General features: G+C 36.2%; 1 protein-coding gene across 5 annotated transcripts in view; it reads right to left on the reverse strand.

The window, feature by feature from the left end:
* The window catches only part of RUNDC3B (RUN domain containing 3B), a 147,676-nt gene that overhangs the window by 109,023 nt on the left and 19,013 nt on the right, over positions 1 to 19,640 (reverse strand). For 4 of the 5 annotated variants that reach the window (XM_030857041.2, XM_030857039.2, XM_030857042.2 and 1 more), the window contains exon 2: positions 14,644 to 14,759. In XM_030857041.2, coding sequence (XP_030712901.1) covers positions 14,644 to 14,759 — 116 coding nt within the window. Of the gene's footprint in view, positions 1 to 14,643; positions 14,762 to 19,640 lie in introns of those variants that run through there. The other variant, XM_060304714.1, reaches the window with a different exon arrangement.

The raw sequence follows: 19,640 nt of genomic DNA on the forward strand, positions 1-19,640 counted from the left end.
TTACTTTGGGGTTGTCTTAAGAGCTCCAACATAACCTCAGACTGTCAAGCCTCTTTCAACAGTGTCAGCCACCGTAGATGCTGACCAAAGTGAAGGCTGGGCTGTTTTTCTACACTACAGGAATAATTAATGATTTTTATCGCTATTGTTGAATGTACTGAATGGCCTATGAACCTGCCAGTGTCTTTGGTGGCCTGTGAAGGTTTATCCTTTTAACCGTAAATGCTATATTGGACTCGGACCTAGTTCTCCAGCCTGGAAAGCCAAGTGACCACGAGGCATTCATGCATGGTTTGTACCAACGACATGCTCCACAAATAGAAAGGATCGTTGCATTTTGCTTGGTCACGAGTTTGCAGAGAGTGGCTCATCTCTGACGCATCAAATCCGGATAAAGCACTCCAGCCAGGTCCAGTGTATGCATGCCTTGGACAGAGAATCCCTTTGTTAACCACGGTGGGGAAAAAATCACACTACATGCTGATTGGCTCTCACTCTGTATCTGCTCTAAAGTCATTCAGCTCCAGAAGCAGAAATACCTTCAAATGATTGCCAACTTGCTCTCCTCTGTCTTCATTCAGAATTCCCTTTGACTCCTGGAAGTCTTTAGTCTTCCTTTCAAGGACCATAATGTACCTCAACTGTGAACATTCCAGTGTGTAACTTACAACCAAAGCACTCAACCCCAGATTTGTTCTCTGGGAACTTTAGGATCCACTAGGAAGGTAATTGGCTTAGCCCTATTTTCAGAGGATTGATCTGTGTCACAACCGGGTTCCTTGCGTTACCTCAGCTGAAGACTAGAATTAGAGAAAGAAGAAAGACCTTTTGGCCCTGTAAGCGTTAAGTATGTGACACTGAATCACATTAATGGATTACTAAGGCCTGAGGCATACCTAGGTATCTATTCTTTAGAAGTTTGTAGAATATATGTCTTCAAAGCTGTGAATTTTATACTAATTATCAATATTTTAAGGTCATACTGTATATATATTTTAAATTATGGAAATTAACAGGCGAAAAATGTTCAATTTTGAGGACTGCCTAATTTGCATTGGGTTACGGAATATTTTTCAACCTCTTGCTCTATACTCTTAAATGTGGTGTGTTTATGAACTTGCTAATTTATTTAACCAAGCAGATTCCCAATCAGTTAATTGCTCATTACTGACAAAAAGGGAAAATACAAAACACAGAAAGGGAAAATAAACTTTTATAATAAAAAAAAAACTAAAAAACAAATGTGACCTAATTAAACTCAAGAACTTTTGCACAGCAAAGGAAACCATAAACAAAATGAAAAGACAACCCACAAAATGGGAGAAAATATTTGCAAATAAAGCGACCTACAAGGGATTAATCTCCAAAATATACAAAATATATTCATGCAGCTCAATATAAAAACAAACAACTCAATCAAAAAATAGGTGGAAGATCTAAATAGACGTTTCTCCAAAGAAGACATACAGATGGCCAAAAAGCACACAAAAAGATGCTCAACATCACTAATTATCAGAGAAATGCAAATCAAACCTACAATAAGGGGCTTCCCTGGTGGCGCAGTGATTAAGAATCCGCCTGCCAATGCAGGGGACACAGGTTCAAGCCCTGGTCCGGGAAGATTCCACATGCCGTGGAGAAACTAAGCCCATGCGCCACAACTACTGAGCCTGTGCTCTAGAGCCCAGGAGCCACAACTCCTGAAGCCCGGGTGCCTAGAGCCCATACTCTACAACAAAAGAAGCCACCACAATGAGATGCCCATGCACCGCAACAAAGAGTAGCCCCTGCTCACCGCAACTAGAGAAAGCCTGCGCACAGCAACAAAGACCTAATGTAGCCAAAATAATAAATAAATAAAAAATTTTAAATACCTTAAAAAAAAAACTACAGTGAGGTATCACCTCACACCAGTCAGAATGGCCATCATCAAAAAATCTACAAACAATAAATGCTGGAGAGGGTGTGGAGAAAAGAGAACCCTCTACACTGATGGTGGGAATGTAAGTTGGTACAATCACTATGGAGAACAGTATGGGGGTCCCTTAAAAAACTAAAAATAGAACTACCATATGATCTAGCAATCCCACTCCTGGGCATATACCCAGAGAAAACCGTAATTCGAAAAGATAACATGCACCCCAGTGTTCACTGCAGCCCTATTTACAATAGTCAAGACATGGAAGTAACCTAAATGTACACTGACAGAGAAACGGATAAAGAAGATGTAGTACATATATACAATGGAATATTACTCAGGCATAAAAAAGAACAAAATAACGCCATTTGCAGCAACATGGATGGACCTAGAGATTATCATACTACGTGAAGTAAATCAGACAGAAAAAGACAAATATCATATGATATCACTTATATGTGGAATCTAATAAAAAATACAAGTGAGCTTATTCACAAAACAGAAACAGACTCACAGATCTTGAAATCAAACTTATGGTACAAAAGGGGAAGTGTCGGGGGAAGTGATAAATTAGGAGATCGGGATTAACATAAACACACTACTATATATAAAATAGATAATAAGGACCTATTGTATAGCACAGGGAACTCGACTCAATATTCTGTAATAATCTATATGGGAAAAGAACGGATATATGTATACATATAACATTCACTTTGCTGTACACCTGAAACTAACACAACATTGTAAAATCAACTATACTCCAATTAAAAAAAAAACTAACCTTTAACAGTCTACTTACAGTTAATATTTTACCATTTCAAGTAAAATATATGACCACATAGATCCCTTTACTTTCCCCTCTTTGTTTTAAATGTCATTTACACTATATATGCAAACACTGAAACCTCTCAAGAAATGTTGTAATTTTTGCTTTCAACAGTTATATTTTAAAAATCTTGAAGGAAAAAAATCTGCTATATTTTCTGTTGCTCTTTCTTCATTTCTGTTGCTCTTTCTTCATTCACAAAGTTCTAAGTTTCCTTGGTATCATCTCCTTTTAGTCTGAAGAACTTTAGTTAGCACTTCTTTTAGACCAGGTCTACTAGTAACAATTCTTACTTTTCCTTCATCTGAGTATTTCTTTATTTTGCCTTCATCTCTGAGGTATGTTTTCACTGCATACAGAATTCTGAGTTGGCAGTTCTTTGCTTTCAGAATTTTAAGATGTTCTTCCACTCTCTTCTGCGGTTCCTGATGAAAAACCTATAGTCATTTGAATTGTTCCTCCCTGTACATAATGTACTATATTTCTCTGTCTGCTTTCGAGATTTTTTATCTTTTATTTTCAGAAGTTTAGTTATGATGTATCTCGGAGTGCTTAACTCTGAGTTTACCTTTTCAGAAGTTTGCTAAGCTTCTTGGACCAATAAGTTTATTCCTTTCCCAGATCCAGGAACTTATAGCTTTATTTTTTTTTAACGTATTTTCTGCACCAATCTCTTGCCCCTCTCCTTCTGGGATTCCAAAGATGCAAACATTATATCTTCTGCTATTGTCCAACAGGTCCCTGAGGCTCTGGTTCTTCAGTTTGGATAATTTCTATTGATCTATTTTCAAATTCATACACAGCTCTATTATCTCCACTCTGCTATAGAACCCCACCTAGTAAATGTTTTCAGATATTTTGCTTTTATGTACTGAAATTTCCACGTGGTCCTTTATGAGGTTTTTATTTCTCAATTCAGAACTTCTATCTTTCTATTCATTTCAAGAATATTTACCTTACATCATGGAGCATGGTTTTAATGGTTGATTTAACATCTTTGCCTGATAACTTATCTCGGGATTGGCATCTTTGATTGTCTTTTCCTCTGACAATTGGTCATATTTTCCTGGTTCTTTATACGTGAAGTAACTTTAAGTTTTATATTGGATGTTTTAAATATTATCTTGACACTCTAAATCCTATTAAAATCCCTAAAATATGTTGATTTTTGTTTTGTTTTGGGTTTTTTTGGTAGGCAATAGACCCAGTTAGATTCAGATAGCCAAGTTCTTTCTTGCTTTATGTGGGCAGTGGTTACAATTTAAGTTCAGTTTGTAAAGCCTTAGCTATGCTTCTTTGGGCCTTACCGATATATATGCCGCTCTGGGATTTGGGTGGTGGTTTGTATCCTAGCTCAGTCCTCACATTCTTGGGTGTGAGGCCAGAACTTATGCTGGTCATTACATACAGAATTAGGGCATTCCCCTTTCCAGGGCTCTCTTCCCTGATAGACTCCAGCCCCCAGATCCTTCCTTTTCCTGCAACATTAATGTAAATAAAAAGTTTTAGAGTTTTAGCCTCTCACACTACGGCACAATCCTGGGCAACTCAAGCAGCTCTTGGGGAAAAGCAGCAAGAAAAAAGAGAAAAAATGGGAAGCCTCAATACTCTCTGGCTCACAGAGGGACCTTTTCCAGATACTCTGGCCAGAAAGAGAAGGTTACTGTTGGAGACTTTGCTGTTGTCTGCATCCATAGCACAATTAAAGACAAAGGGCCCCTCAGGTTAAGGCTGAGGATATAGGAGGGAAAAAAATACAAAGGACACTCATTCCTATGATGGTTCTTCTTCAGATTTTGATCTCTCTCCCCAACCTGGCTGCTATTGTTTACTTTCCAAAGTAGATAAGTAGTTGCTTGTTGCATTCTGTCCAGAGTTTTTAACTGCAATCGGTAGAAGAGTGCTGTGGGCTGAACTGATTCCCCCCAAAGTCTTACGTTGAAACCCTAACACCCAATGTGACTATATTTGGAGATAGGGCCTATAAGGAGGTAATTAATGTTAAATGAGGTCATAAGGGTAGGGTCCTGATCCTGTAGGATTAGTGTCCTTATAAGAAGGGACACCACAAAGCACTCTCATTCTCTTTCTCTCTGCCGTCTGAGGACACAGCAAGAAGGCAACCATCTACAAGCCAGGAAAAGAGCTCTCACCAGAATCTCAATCAGCCAGCACCTTGGTCTTGGACTTGCCAAGCTCCAGAACTGTGAGAAATAAATTTATGTTGTTTAAGCCACCCAGTCTGTGGCATTTTGTCCTGTCAGCCCAAGCATGCTAAGACAGAGAGTTAGGGTAGTAGTGGACTTACTCCACCTTCTCTAGCATCATAAGTTGAGTTAACTTTTTGAAGGCTATAGTATGGTAAAGTGTACGGCATACTAAAAGACATAAGATAAACAGAACCCATGCTGTCTGAAAAAGGATACAGTAGAAAAATCAGGCAAGTTTTCTTAGAAAAATTTCCAGAGCTAAGAAAATTGAAATGGATAGTTTAGAACGCAGTAATACATAGAAGAGGAAGGAGAAAATCCACCTATAGGAAAAGCTTATTAGGAACTGGCTAGAAGGGAATAAAGAGGAAACAGAAGAGCGCCACTGAAGTGGAAATTGAAATGGTTACTCAAGTAATAGTTTCAGTGGGTAATAACCAGAAATAGACCTCAATGTCAAGTAGAAAAAAACCTTGTATCTACAGGAACAAAAAAGTATTTAAAAGCCAGGGCTAGAGGATGGAAATGGGTGAATTTATGTATAAAAAGGGAAATAGGAAAAAGGATCTAAACTTAAAAAAATATGTAATACATTATATACTGTATTACCTAAATATGAATATATATAATGTAGTGATTATATATTACTATAGCATTGTGATATATAATATACAGATATATACACCTGAGTATTTTTTAATTAAAATTTTTTTTAATTACATGACAATCGAAACTATCTAAAAGGAAATAATGAATACTTACTATTGGTGCCAGACTTGTTTTACCTCAACATTATACATTTTGACCATTAAGTTTAACTGTTCACTATAAAATCAACAACAAAGGGCAATGATAATTTTCAAAGAAAAGAAAAAGTTTTAGAACTCTCTTTAGCAATAGCAAGAATTTGTCTTTCAAGTGGGAAACATGTAATTATAGGAAAATCTTTCCTCCCAACACAAAACAAAAGGAAATTAGAAATGCTGGATAAAATATAATAGATACACTTTTAAACATAGCAAGCATACAAAAAACCCCACGGAAATACTTAAGAGGCCAAAAATGAAAAATAAACAGAAAATAAGGGAATTTACAAAAACCCTGAAACTGAATGCATCAAATAGACTCAAAATACAGACAGCAAAAAGAGACATATCTACCAGAATAACCTGATAAATCCATCAGAATAATAAAATAGTTCAAAATTTCTAAGTTATCAACAGATCAAACTGACAAAAATGTGACTAGCATTTGAAAAACATAATCAACAGTTAGAGAATACACATTCTTCTCAATATGGAACATTTATTAAAACTAATCATAAACTAGGCCATTAAGCAAATCTTACAACTTTCAAAAAAATCTGCCATACAGAACAAATTCTCTGACCATAATTCAATTAACATAGAAGTAAAAATGAAAAGCTATTTTCAGAAACATTAAAACTAAACTTCCAAATAACACTAAGCCAAAGAAGAAATAATAATGAAAAGTAGAAATTACTTAAAAATGAATATTAGTAAACATAATACATATCCAAACTTGTAAATGTAGCCAAAGCAGTATTTGGAGAGAAGGAAATCAACAAAGCCAAAAATTAATTATTTGAAAGACTAATAAAATGAACAAATCTCTGGCAATAGTGCTCATGAAAAAAGAGAAAAATAACTAATAATCAATATTAGGGACGCAAAAGGGGACATCTGTGTAGAAAATAATACCAGGTATTCACTAATGGAGCTTTTGTTTCGTTCTTTAACAGCAGACTGAATTAAATGCAGATGGCCCTCTGCATCCATGGATTCAACCAACCATGAACGGAAAAAAAATTTTTTTTAATTCCAGACAGTTCCAAAAAGCAAAACTTGAATTTGCCAGGTGCTGGCAATTATCTACATAGCATTTACATTGTATTAAGTATTACAAGTAATCTAGAGATGATTCAAACTCTATGGGAGGATGTGCGTAGGTTATATGCAAATGCTACACCATTTTATATAAGGGACTTGTGCATCTGCAGATTTTGGTATCCAGGGGGTCCTGGAACCAATCCTCCATGGATATTGAAGAACAACTGTATACCCTATTGTTCAGAGGAGGGGGACAGCTGGCAAACAATGAGGGTAGGGAGTGGGTTTTTTTTAAAAAGCAGAATCTTAGCTTTTAACAATGCCATAAGGATGAATATGTGACTTATCTTTAGATCTCTTCAGTGAGCTTTGACTTTTTTAAACCATTCACAGTTGAATTCATCTACTTTAAGTGTGTCACACTGAAATGAAAAATGGCAACTCACTAGAGAGTAAATAATTAAGAGGATATAGAAGACATTGACAACTGTAGAACAGAACATAGAATAGAGAAATCAACAACCTAAACAGACCTATAAGCATTAAAGGAGGTAAATTAGCTGTTAAAGTGCACTTGTGCATGCACACCGCCCCGCCCTGCTTGACCCAGTTTTTACTGGCAAATTCTCCCTAACAGATGATTGCAAGCTCATGCAAAATTCTTCCAAAGAATAATAAAAGACAAAACACCTTCATTTGTTTAATGAGGTGATATAATCTTGATAACAAAAACCAAAACAAGTACCAAACAGAAAAATGACAAATTTTGCTCATAAACTCAGAATCAAAACCAAATCCTAAATAAAGTATACTAAAACAATACATGAGGTTCAAGTTAGATTTTTCCCAAGTATATATGCATGAATTAACATTAGAAAAACTATTGATGCAATTCTTCACATTACAAAATTAAAGGAGACTGCTGGTTCCGGAAAAGATAAAGTAGATGTACTCTCCTCCGGTTAAATACAACCAAAAATCCTGGATATTATACGCAAAAAAAAACTGTAAGAAGATTCTGAAGGTGGAGAATAAAAGGAAGATTGTCTAGGGACCTTGGAACTCAAGAAATGACACAGCAGTTAAGTCCCTTTGCCTTGTCTATCCCAGACTGTGTGCTGGACAAAGCAGCAACCTGAAACCACAGACTTGCCTTTTCCTCTTGAGTTTTCTACATTAAATTTGATGGTGGAAACAAAAATTATAACACTAATTCTAAATGCATGTAGGGGAAATATCTAAAACAATTATAGATGAGGGAGAGTAATGTCTATGAAGAAAGGTAAGGTTTTTAAATTTCAGTCTGGAAAATGATGACACTAACAGACTGTGACAAGTTATGTATATATAATGTAATACCTAGAGCGACCACTAAAAAATATACACAAAGAAATACACTCAAAAAGACTAGAGATGAATAAAAATGGAATTCTAAAAAATTTTCAAGTAACTCACAGGAAAATAGGAAAAAGGAAACAGAGAAACCAAAATCAGAGGAAACAAACAGAAAACTACAAAATAAAATGGAAAGCCTATTGTATTTACCCACATTCTTGTTTACCATGTTTCTTCTTTCCTTTTAAAAGTTCCTTCTTTTATGACTCACTCCTGCTTAAAGAGGGTTCTTTAGCCACAGTTTTAGAGTTAAGTCTGCTGGCGATAAATTCCCTTAGTTTTCCATCATCTGAGAATGTCTAGATATTCCCTTCATTACTGAAGGTTAATTCTGCTGGATATAGGATTCTGTGTGGACATTTTACTTTCAGCAGTTGACAGAAATGCTTCCATGGTTTCTGATGAGAAATCTGCTATCATTCAAATCGTTTTTCCCTTATAGACAAGATATCATTTCCCTCTGGCTACTTTTCAACATTTTCTCTGTCTTTATTTCTAAAAAGTTTAATTATAATGTGCTGTGGCATGTATTTCTTTGGATTTACTCGGTGATCCACTTAGGTTCTTGAATCTGTATGTTTACCTCTCTTGCCAAATTTGAGAAAATTTCAGCCATTATTTCTTGGAGTACATTTTCAGTCTTTTCCTCTTTCACCTCTCCTTTCAGGACTCTGATGACAGGAATTTTAGATCTTTTTTTACGGTCCCACAGATCCCTGAGGCTTTTTTTTTTTTTTTTTCAGTCTCTTATTTCTAATTTTAGATTATTTTGAGTCTCTGTTATTTGATTAGGAAATTTCTATTGTTTTGTCTTCCAGTTCACTGATTCTTTCTTCTTTCCCCTCCATTTTCCTGTTGAGCCTATCCACTGAGCTTTTTAATTTAGTTTTGTACTTTTCCATATCAAAATTTCCACTTGCTTCTTCTTTTTACTTTCTATTTCTTTGCTTAGGTTTTCTACTTTTTCACTTGTTTCAAGTGTCTTTGGAATTGCTCAGTGAAGCATTTTTATCATGACTGATCTGTGATCTTTGTCAGTAATTCTACCACCTTTTATCATTTCAGTGTTGACATCTATTGTCTTTTGTTACGCAACTTGTGATCTTCCTGGTTCTTGGTATGAAAAGTGATCTTCAAATGAAACCTGGATATGTTCATACTATGTTATGAGACTATGATCTTATTTAAACCTTCTGTTTATTTGTTTGTTTTAAATAATTATTTTTGGCTGCGTTGGATCTTCATTGCTTCGTGCAGGCTTTCTCTAGTTGTGGAGAGCGGGGGCTACTCTTTGTTGTGGTGCGCAGGCTTCTCATTACAGTGGCTTCTCTTGTTGCGGAGCACTGGGCTCTATGTGCGTGGGCTTCAGTAGTTGGGGCAAGCGGGCTCAGGAGTTGTGGCTCACAAGCCCTAGAGTGCAGGCTCAGTACTTGTGGCACACGAGCTTAGTTGCTCCGCAGCGTGTGGGATCCTCCTGGAGCAGGGATTGAACCGGTGTGCCCTGCATTGGCAGGCGGATTCTTAACCACTGCGTCATCAGGGAAGTCCCTAAACCTGTTTTAACTGGCATTCTATGACACTGCTCCATCAGGGGAAGGTCGGAGGGTGGAGGGCACCACATTTCATTCCTGGCAAGTGGAGGGAGAAGTCCAAGTTTCCTAGTTGGCCTTCACTGACACTTGAAGGAGGGGTCCTCATTACCGCTGGGTGGAGGTGGGAGTACAGGCTGACTGACAATGCACTGAGGGTAGCCTTGTCACCCGCTGGGTGATGGTCAAAGATATAACTCTCCAATACACCTCTTCTGACACAACCTCATTACTGCTGGGTGGGGATGAAAGTCCAGGCTCTCCACTGACACACTGTGGGGGCAGGTGGGAAGAGAAGGCTCACAACCACTGAAAAGGGAAGAAGTGCCAGCTCTCTGCTTGGTCTTTCTTGATACCACACTGTGGTGGTGTTGAGGTGCCCTGTTACAGTCTCATGAGGGTGGACTTCTAGGTTCTCCATTCAGCCTCTTCAGGCCTGGCTAGGGGTAGTGCCACACTTTTTCTGTGGTATTTGACTAAACTAGAGCAGATACTGTCTAAAAGTGTTCTGTCTTGCCAGGCTGTGCTATTCCTGGTCCTTTCGCTAGAAAGAGCAGGTCCTTGTCAGACTGTGTGTTTGTGTGTGTGTACATGTGCTTGTTGATGTCTGCAAGCTACTGGCGTATCCAGTACTCAGTGTCAGATGTAAAGCAACCAGAAAATCCAAGAAACCCACCACCATGCCATTCTTAAGGTCCTGAAGTCCCTAGACTTCTCCCTACCTTTCAGAGTCTTGTGTTTTATAGGTCCAGGGTTTTGGGTTACAGTAAGTAGGAGAAATAGGGGAAAGTATGTTCACTTTATCTTCCCAGAAGTAGAATTTCAATTTTATAGCCACCTCATCTATCTCTAAAGTGAATGATGAAGAAAATAACACTTCATTTATTCCTTTCAAACTTGATCTCAGGCAACTAATTTAGAGAATCTAAAACATAAAACAAGCAATTTTTTAAAAGCCTTGGGATTTTACTTGGCCTTAATTTCAATGTGAGCAAAAGTGTGATGCGGGAATCAAAAAGTCACTGTAATCTCAAATTACAGAAGTTAGCCTATCTGAAGCACTTTACTCAGCTTTGAGTACCACATTTTAAGATCTCGGTAAACCAGTGATAAACCAGAAGAATAACTAAGACTATAGTGGTTCCAGAAGATCGAAATAACTAGAGACACTTTACCTGGAAGAAAGAAAAAGGGTAACTAAGGAGAAAGAATTATAGAATAGCAATCGTTTAATATTTATGAGGCCCACAATTTTAAAGAGGCAGAAAAGCACAGTCATATAAGTTGGCTTCTTATACATAAGAATTTTCTAACAATCTAAACTGCCCCAAAATTGATGGCCCTACTTTACTGTCCTAAGTTCCCCAATATCAGAAGTATTAAAACAAAGACTGTATGTCCACAGGTTGTAAATATCATTGAGTGGATGGCTTCAGTAGGAGGGAAACTGGAGTAGTGATTTTTAAGCTATGATTCACAGCGCTGCCTGAAGTGGTGCTGTGGAACTGGGGTGTGACTGCTGCCGAGCTGACAAAATGCCCGATTTCCCTACTCAGCTTCAACCAGACCTTCCGCTTACATGTCTAGCATCTGCAGTGTCTTTTATTAGGGGAGGTGGGAGTGGGCTGGAGAGAAGGAGTATGCTTTAAAGTAAAAGTCCAAAAATGACTGAACTGAAGACATGAACTAAGGCCTCTTTGAATTTTATATTCTGTGATTAATTCTTTCTTTTCCTTTTTTAAAGGAAATAAATAGTTTTTATTATTATTATTTTTAACATCTTTATTGGAGTATAACTGCTTTATAATGGTGTGTTAGCTTCTGCTGTATAACAAAGTGAATCAGCTATACATAAACATATACCCCCATATCTCTTCCCTCTTGCATCTCCCTCCCACCCTCCGTATCCCACCCCTCTAGGTGGTCACAAAGCACCGAGCTGATCTCCCTGTGCTATGCAGCAGCTTCCCACTAGCCATCTATTTTACATTTGGTGGTGTGTTAATTCTTAGTTCTCAAATATAGTCCAGAAAAGTAAGATCATCATCTTATTAAGGAATTACTGCAAACAAGATTAATATATGTGGTTTTAAAAGCCTCCTTTTTTTTCAATAATGGGGCTGTTAGAATGAATGAAGCTCTCCCCGTTACCTGTGTCAGCACAGCCTACATTGTGTCTGGGGATGAATTTTGGTTTTCTCTAAAAAAAACTGATAAACTAAACACCCTTTTATTTCAAAAATAAAAAGTAGCTAGAGAAAAGTAAATCTTATAAACCCATGAAGTTATACACTTTAAATTTGTACTTCTATCAAGAAAAACATTGAAAAAATGAGTTGTTATAATAACTAAATTTTGGGCTTCCCTGGTGGCGCAGTGGTTGAGACTCTGCCTGCCGATGCAGTGGACACGGGTTCGTGCCCGGTCCGGGAAGGTCCCACGTGCCGCGGAGCGGCTGGGCCTGTGAGCCATGGCCGCTGAGCCTGCGCATCTGGAGCCTGTGCTCCGCACGGGAGAGGCCACAACAGTGAGAGGCCCGCGTACCGCAAAAAAATAAAAAATAACTAAATTTTAAGTGAACACACTGTACTATTGAAATAATTATATAACTTCTCAGGACGTCCCTGGTGGTCCAGTGGGTAAGACTCCATGCTCCCAATGTAGGGGGCCTGGGTTCAATCCCTGCTCGGGGAACCAGATCCCACATGCATGCCACAAATAAGAGTTCACGTGCTGCAACTAAGAGTCTGCATGCCACAACTAAACATGCCGCAAAGAAGATCCCGCCTGCCGCAACTAAGACCCGGCGCGGCCAAAACAAATAAATAAATATTTAAAAAACCAAAAAACTCAAAAAAACCTCCCAAATAATTACATAACGTCTCCAAAAGTAAAAGCAATTTATTACATATTAGAATACCAAAAAATGGGCAATATTATATGAAGTTTCTAGACACTTGAATCTTTAATAAACTACCTCATCTTGAGAGTTACAGATCATTTCATAATTCATATCTATAGTAATAACAGTGACCACCATAGTCGGCCTATAGGAACTTTTTTTTTATTTTAAATTTTTTAATTTATGTCTGACATGCGGGATCTTAGTTCCCCGACCAAGGATCGAACCCATGCCCCCTGCAGTGGAAGTGTGGAGTATTAACCACTGCACCACCAAGGAAGTCCCAACAGGTACTTTTTTTAAAAAGCATGTTTTGAATTATTAATCTTACCTAGCGTAAAAAATTCACACAAACCTCATTGGATCATCTTTCTTACTGTCTTACTGTCATACTCGTGGAATTCTTATCCATAAATCAACTAGAGATTCTATTCTCAACACAGTAGTTCACTGGCTTCTCAGAAATAACATTCATGGTGATGAAGTAAGTCTAAAGGCCTATGATCTGTATTTTGCTGAGGCATGACTCAGAAGATGGCACACAGGCATGCAGGAGGGGTCCACTTATGCGGTAGTTAGTCAACCCCGCAACTCAGCACGGCTATATCAACACGGTCTAATTGTTTTCTGTTAGAGTTGTTTACGTATTTTGTGAGCGAATTAAATGCTAAATGGTACACCAAATCAAGGGAATTGAGGTCTTATGATAAAATCCTTGGAACATTAGGATACATCAAGCTCTGCTGTACTTGATGTGTTTTAAAGTATTATTTATAAGATTATGTATAAAATTTTAAAATACGATCACCACACAATATAGTAACCATGACAATATTTCAAAATACTTTCAGACGCTCTGCATTCATAAAAACTTATTTTCTCATAAAAGGTAACACACTAATGACAGAAATTTTAGAAAATACAGAACAGCAAAATAAGAAAAATAAATAACCCTTTAAAAATACAGAACAACAAACTTTTAACAGAAAAGCACCAGTGATTTTTACGGATCTCATTTTAAATTGCAAAGGGCTGAATGAATTCAGATTTTGTTTCCCCATTTATTAAATCCAACCATTTGTTATAAGCCCACAGGACTGCTCAACTGATGCTTTCAGCATCAAAAAGCACAAAACAGATTAACCTTCAGATTAAATTTGAGATTCTCATAAATTATATTACCACACAGATTACTTATTTGAAACTACTATACTATTAAGATCGTAAAGATAATAAAAACTTAAGTGAAAACATCTAAGATCAAGTCTCCTTTAGGAAAACTAGATAATGGAATTGTGATAAAGTTATTATTTATTATTACGAAAATTTATACTACATAATATTTCTTGATGTTATCAGCTATGTTTTACAGATGTATATTTTTAATTTAAAAATATTTTATAATTCTGAGAGAACACAGCTCCCATCTTCCCTTTTAAATTTTAAGAGATTTACATTTCTGACATTAATACATTTACTGATTTATTTTTTTTAAAGTCCAGCATCTCTTTTACATAGCTCTTTTTTAACCTACTTACAGCTAAAAAATTTTCAAAGATTCTGAGTTTAATGAAGAAAAGATTAAGCAAACAAACTTAATGCCTGGATGCTTCTCTGTAAACTAATTAAAATACCAACTAGTAATCTTTGAAGATGGGCTACCTTTTAATTTAAACTTTTATTTTAATTACATATAGAAAGTGATCCTGCTTCTTGTATGTGTCAATTAATATATTCAATATTTTTAATGCATCCTGGAAATGGGTATAAATCCAAGAATAGAGATTCTTTACAGGAACACAGCCAAAAGATTAGACCTTCTAAAATCAGTTTTATGTTTCTCAAGATGCTGCTTGGCTGCTACACACAGCAGACTGTATGGTTTCTAAAATTTCAACCTTGTTAATATGAGAGCTGTTGGCAGAATAAATAATACATTAGCGCTATTACCTTTCAGCCGGTGACTTAGAATCTGTTCCAAAATAGCGGCAAAATTGTTAAATTCAGGAGAAGAATCATCAATTGTCTCAAAGCAGGACCGATCAATCAGGGTCTTCACAGAAAACCTATGGAAAAAAAGAGATTACGATTGCTTTTAAGTAGACTTGATTCATTCACCTAAATAGGAAAAACTAGAGGAAAGCAATTGAGAGAAGTATTACAGAAATACTTTATAACATTATATATTCTGAAAACTCCATTTACTCAAATTCATTCTGTCAATAGAAAATTTTACAGAAATATCAGACTTTTCACTTATATATTTACTATCTGTTGACTACATTAAGAGTTAGAAATAGTTCATTGTCCACAGAACCAGTAAAATCAGAATAAGAAAGATGAACGAAATTATTAAGTTGAAAGCCATAATACTACTTGTAAGAGACTGCAGCGTCAGACCAAAATGTTTCTAAGAGTTTCGAGCACAAAATGGAATAAAACAGGTTGTGAGTATTCATGAGGTGTAGATCCCAAGTTTTTATGAGCTATAATAGGAAAACTTACAACTCTGTAAAGTGCACTATACTTTTCCTTCTCTTCAGAACGTCCTTTGTCTCTATTTTTGACTGCCAAGTACCAGTGCATTTTCCAAGACTCAGCTTAAATGCCATCTCTTCAATGAAGAATTATCCTCCTACAGATTCCTAGCACAAAGTAGCATTTTGTTGGTATTTCCTTTAAGAGATGAGTACAATTTATCTTACTGCTGTTACTTGTGTGGTCTAACTCTATTTTATTAGAATATAAGTTCCTTCAGGGCAGAAACATTGCTTCTGTGTGTTTATATCTTCCTCAGCACATAGGACAATGCCTTGAACGATGTACTCTGTAAGTACTTGTTGATTTATTTTTAAGATCTATTTTGAAGGCGTGGCAAAGAAACATTTAAAGGCCAACGTCACAGCAAGACAAAAAGGAAGTTTATGATTTTTAACATGTATACCCTTCCTGTAACCACCACCAAAATCCGGATCCTGAACAGTTCTGTTGCCCCTAGCATTTCCCTCATGCTATCCCTTTATAACCATACCATCCCTTTACAGTCATAGCCTATGAAGGGTGATATGTGAGTGCCTAAGTAAAGACAATCAATAGGGTATGAAGAGAAGGGGATAACGATGAGAGTTGTTAAATCATTAGAAATGTAAACTATGAGGGAGATAAAGGAGTATAAATTGTTCCTTAGGTTTTAGGCTTATTGGCAATGCTTATTCAATCAGGACAAAAAAATATAGGAGACAAGTATAAACGCAAATATAAAGAGATTTGTTTATATGAGTTATATCTATCAACATTTACTACTATATTAGAACTGAGTAATGTCTAAAATACAGGCAGTCCTCCCTTTGCACATAAAAATGACTGTGCAAGCTGAAATCATGCAAAGTGATCCCAATAATCAATGGAAAGAATTACAATTATTCTGTGCCCTTTACAAATTTTTGTCAAAACATTAAAAACTCTCTCACTGCCAGTTATTATGTATAGGGAAATGGAAAAAAACAGTCAAACGTATTTATTTACTACACTGTAATTTAGAACATTAGCAATACTAAGAATTCATTTTTGTGTCCTATGCCCTTTTCATTGACAATACACTAGAAAAGTGCTGCCAATCTGCAGCAAACTTCTAATAAGAATAAATAAGTATAACGTTCTTATTCAGTAAAAGAATGAAACGCTAAGTGTTCCTAAAATGAATAAACAAAAACCATACAGTCTCCACCTCCACCTTTGACCTAAAAAGAAGGAAACTTCTGAATGTTTCCCTCTAATCTTTAACAGATAGAACGGAATGGGAAATCTAACTCTGCAATCACACCCGAGGTAGGAGTAATCTACCACTTCAAAAAAGCATGGCATCTAAGATAGTAAGCACATAGGTGAAATGAACTGAAAACGACATTTAAAGATAAAAATAATAGAGTGCTTATTTCATCAAAACGAGCTAGGATAGAACTCAATTTCCACCTGTAACAGCCTGGTAAGATTTTAGCCACTACTGTCCTCCAGGAATAACACAAAATCACCTAAGAAATTTTCTTCTTTGTAAATGTAATAGGAAGGAAAAGCCATGGAGAGTAACATATATCTCTGTAGCATCAAGAGCCATGTACAGATCAATCAGTAGTCAATAAAACATGCCTTTCTATCATGTTATTAGTGCATCGTCTCCTCTAGAAGACACTATCTGCATGATGAAAACCTAAAATGGTGAACCTCAGAGCACTATATTACTTGTAACTCAGTATCTGGCTAAAAACTAAAACAAAGGTGCAAATATCCCAAAGCATATCATTAGACACAATTTCTGTTATTTCTAAGCATGAAGCTATTTTAAGGGTGAGAAAGCTTTTTAAATAATTTCTATTTTAACAAGGTTAATAATGAAGAAAAATAATGTTTCCCAGCATTGCTTTTATCATTTATAGCCTACTCTCCTCCTGTCAACACAAATCAAAACTTCAGAAGGCAAATTAGTTCCTTAGAGTCCATGTTTTACTTCTAGCTAGCCAGGTCTTCCCACTCAACATCTACTTCTCTAGTCATGTGGCTAGTTCCATCATGCCAGAAGAGTGAGAAGCTTTTCCTCCATAACACAGTAACTAAGACATGCTATAAAAACCAAACCTGTAAAAAGAATTTCAATACATCCAAAAAACACCACACAGATGCTGAGCTATTTCCTGATAATGATGACAATATTAGTCATCTATTTCCCAAAAAGGACTGATTTTAAAATAATGAAATGACAATTTGATGAATGTCTAAAAATACCAAATCAAGTCTAAGTAACAGCTTTTACATAAGAATTAAAAAGTCAAAAATTTACATGAAAGGGTCTTTTAATTAAGTGTGGTTTTTGAAATGTCTCTCTCTTAAAAGATTTTCTTTCCCACCTTCAATGTCCAAAGGAAATTTTTGTTAGCTTAGAAATAAGAAAAAATGTGACTAAAACCATCAAACTTAAAGCAGGAACTACCTTTTTCCCTTTGGAAACATACCAAGAAAGGTGAGATGGTTACCAAAACTACGTTTAAAACAATATTCATTACACCCATATCAATTCCTTCCACAGCTCATAAGTTTGTAACATAATTGTAACAACAAATAGTTAAAAGCAAAAAATGTGACAATAAAGTCAAAAATAAAATTACTTTTCCTTAAAAAGCTAAAAATAGAGCTACCACATGATCCTGCAATCCCATTCCTGTGCATATATCCTCAGAAAACCATAATTCAAAAAGATACATGCACTCCAATGTTCATAGCAGCACTATTAACTTGACTATTTACAACAGTCAAGACATGGAAGTAAACCAAAATGTCCATCGATGGATGGATAAAGAAGTTGTAGTATGTATATACAATGGAATATACTCAGCCATAAAAAAGAATGAAATAATGCCATTTGTAGCAACACAGATGGACTTAGAGATTATCATACTAAGTGAAGTAAGCCAGACACAGAAAGATAAATATCATATGATATTGTTTATATATGAAATTTTTAAAAAATCATACAAATGAACTTATTTACAAAACAGAAAGAGACTCACAGACATAGAAAACAAACTTACAGTTACCAAAGAGGAACAGGGGGTGGGCAGAGGGATAAATCAGGAGTTTGGGATTAACATATACACACTACTATATATAAAATAGATAACCAACAAGGACCTACTGTATAGCACAGGGAACAGGGAACTATACTCAATATTTTGTAATACCTATAAGGGAAAACAATCTGAAAAGTAATACGTATATATCTATATATAGATACATATACACATATATATATCTAAATATATATATATCTGAATCACTGTGCTGCACACCTGAAACTAACACAATATTGTAAATCAACTACACTTCAATAATAAAAAAAGAATTTCTTGCAGGCCAAAATAACTTACTGTGTTAAATATGTACACTCTTTACTGGAAAGAAACTATTTAAAGAATGAAGATTCACCTTTAATACTTAGGCCCTGCATTAGTAATATACACAGATATAGTCCCATATACACAGAGCAATCGAGTAGGAAAGAAATGTATTCCCATCTCTTTACAACAAGCTTATGTAATCTTAACCATTTATCAAACATGCTTCAGGAAAAAAATCATTTCACAAAAACCAGATTTTCTTATCTATATTGTTATATCCCTTTACATGGAATTATACCTTAAGATAAGTAAAGTACATAAAAGCATACAGCATCATCACATTTCAAAACTAAAGGGGGGGCACTCCCCTGGTGGCACAGTGGTTAAGAATCCACCTGCCAATGCAGGGGACACAGGTTCGAGCCCTGGTTTGGGAAGATCCCATATGCCGTGGAACAACTAAGCCAGTGAGCCACAACTACTGAGCCTGCGTTCTAGAGCCTGCGAGCCACAACTACTGACCCTGCATGACACAACTACTGAAGCCCACGTGCCTAGAGCCCGTGCTCTGTAACGAGAAGCCACCGCAATGAGAAGCCCACGCATCGCAACAAAGAATAGCCCCCGCTCGCCACAGAGAAAGCCTGCGCGCAGCAACAAAGACCCAAAACAGCCAAAAAAACCTAAACTAAAAGGGGTTCAGAAAAGTATACAGTCATTCATAAGAGTGATATTTTTTAAAAGAACATAAGTATCCAAGTTGTAAGAGAGAATTCTTTCCACTACTTCAGACCAAATTTACAGGATTCCTTATAATATATTATTATCACTATCAGTCTTTACCAAGGTGTGGGGGTAATGATCCTCTGCCATTAATATAATACCTACCGTTAATAATCAACAAGGAGATATGATACAGTCCACCCCAAATGTAATGTAAAATAGTGACTATGGATGATAATGAGCACAGTATTCAGGTATATGTTCATTAGAAAGAAGGTTTATTTCTTTTCTTATATTTCACATCAGAAACCCCCCAAATCGAAAGGGCAGACAGCA

Source organism: Globicephala melas, chromosome 9 (assembly GCF_963455315.2).
Source record: "Globicephala melas chromosome 9, mGloMel1.2, whole genome shotgun sequence".
Classification (NCBI taxonomy): domain Eukaryota; kingdom Metazoa; phylum Chordata; class Mammalia; order Artiodactyla; family Delphinidae; genus Globicephala; species Globicephala melas.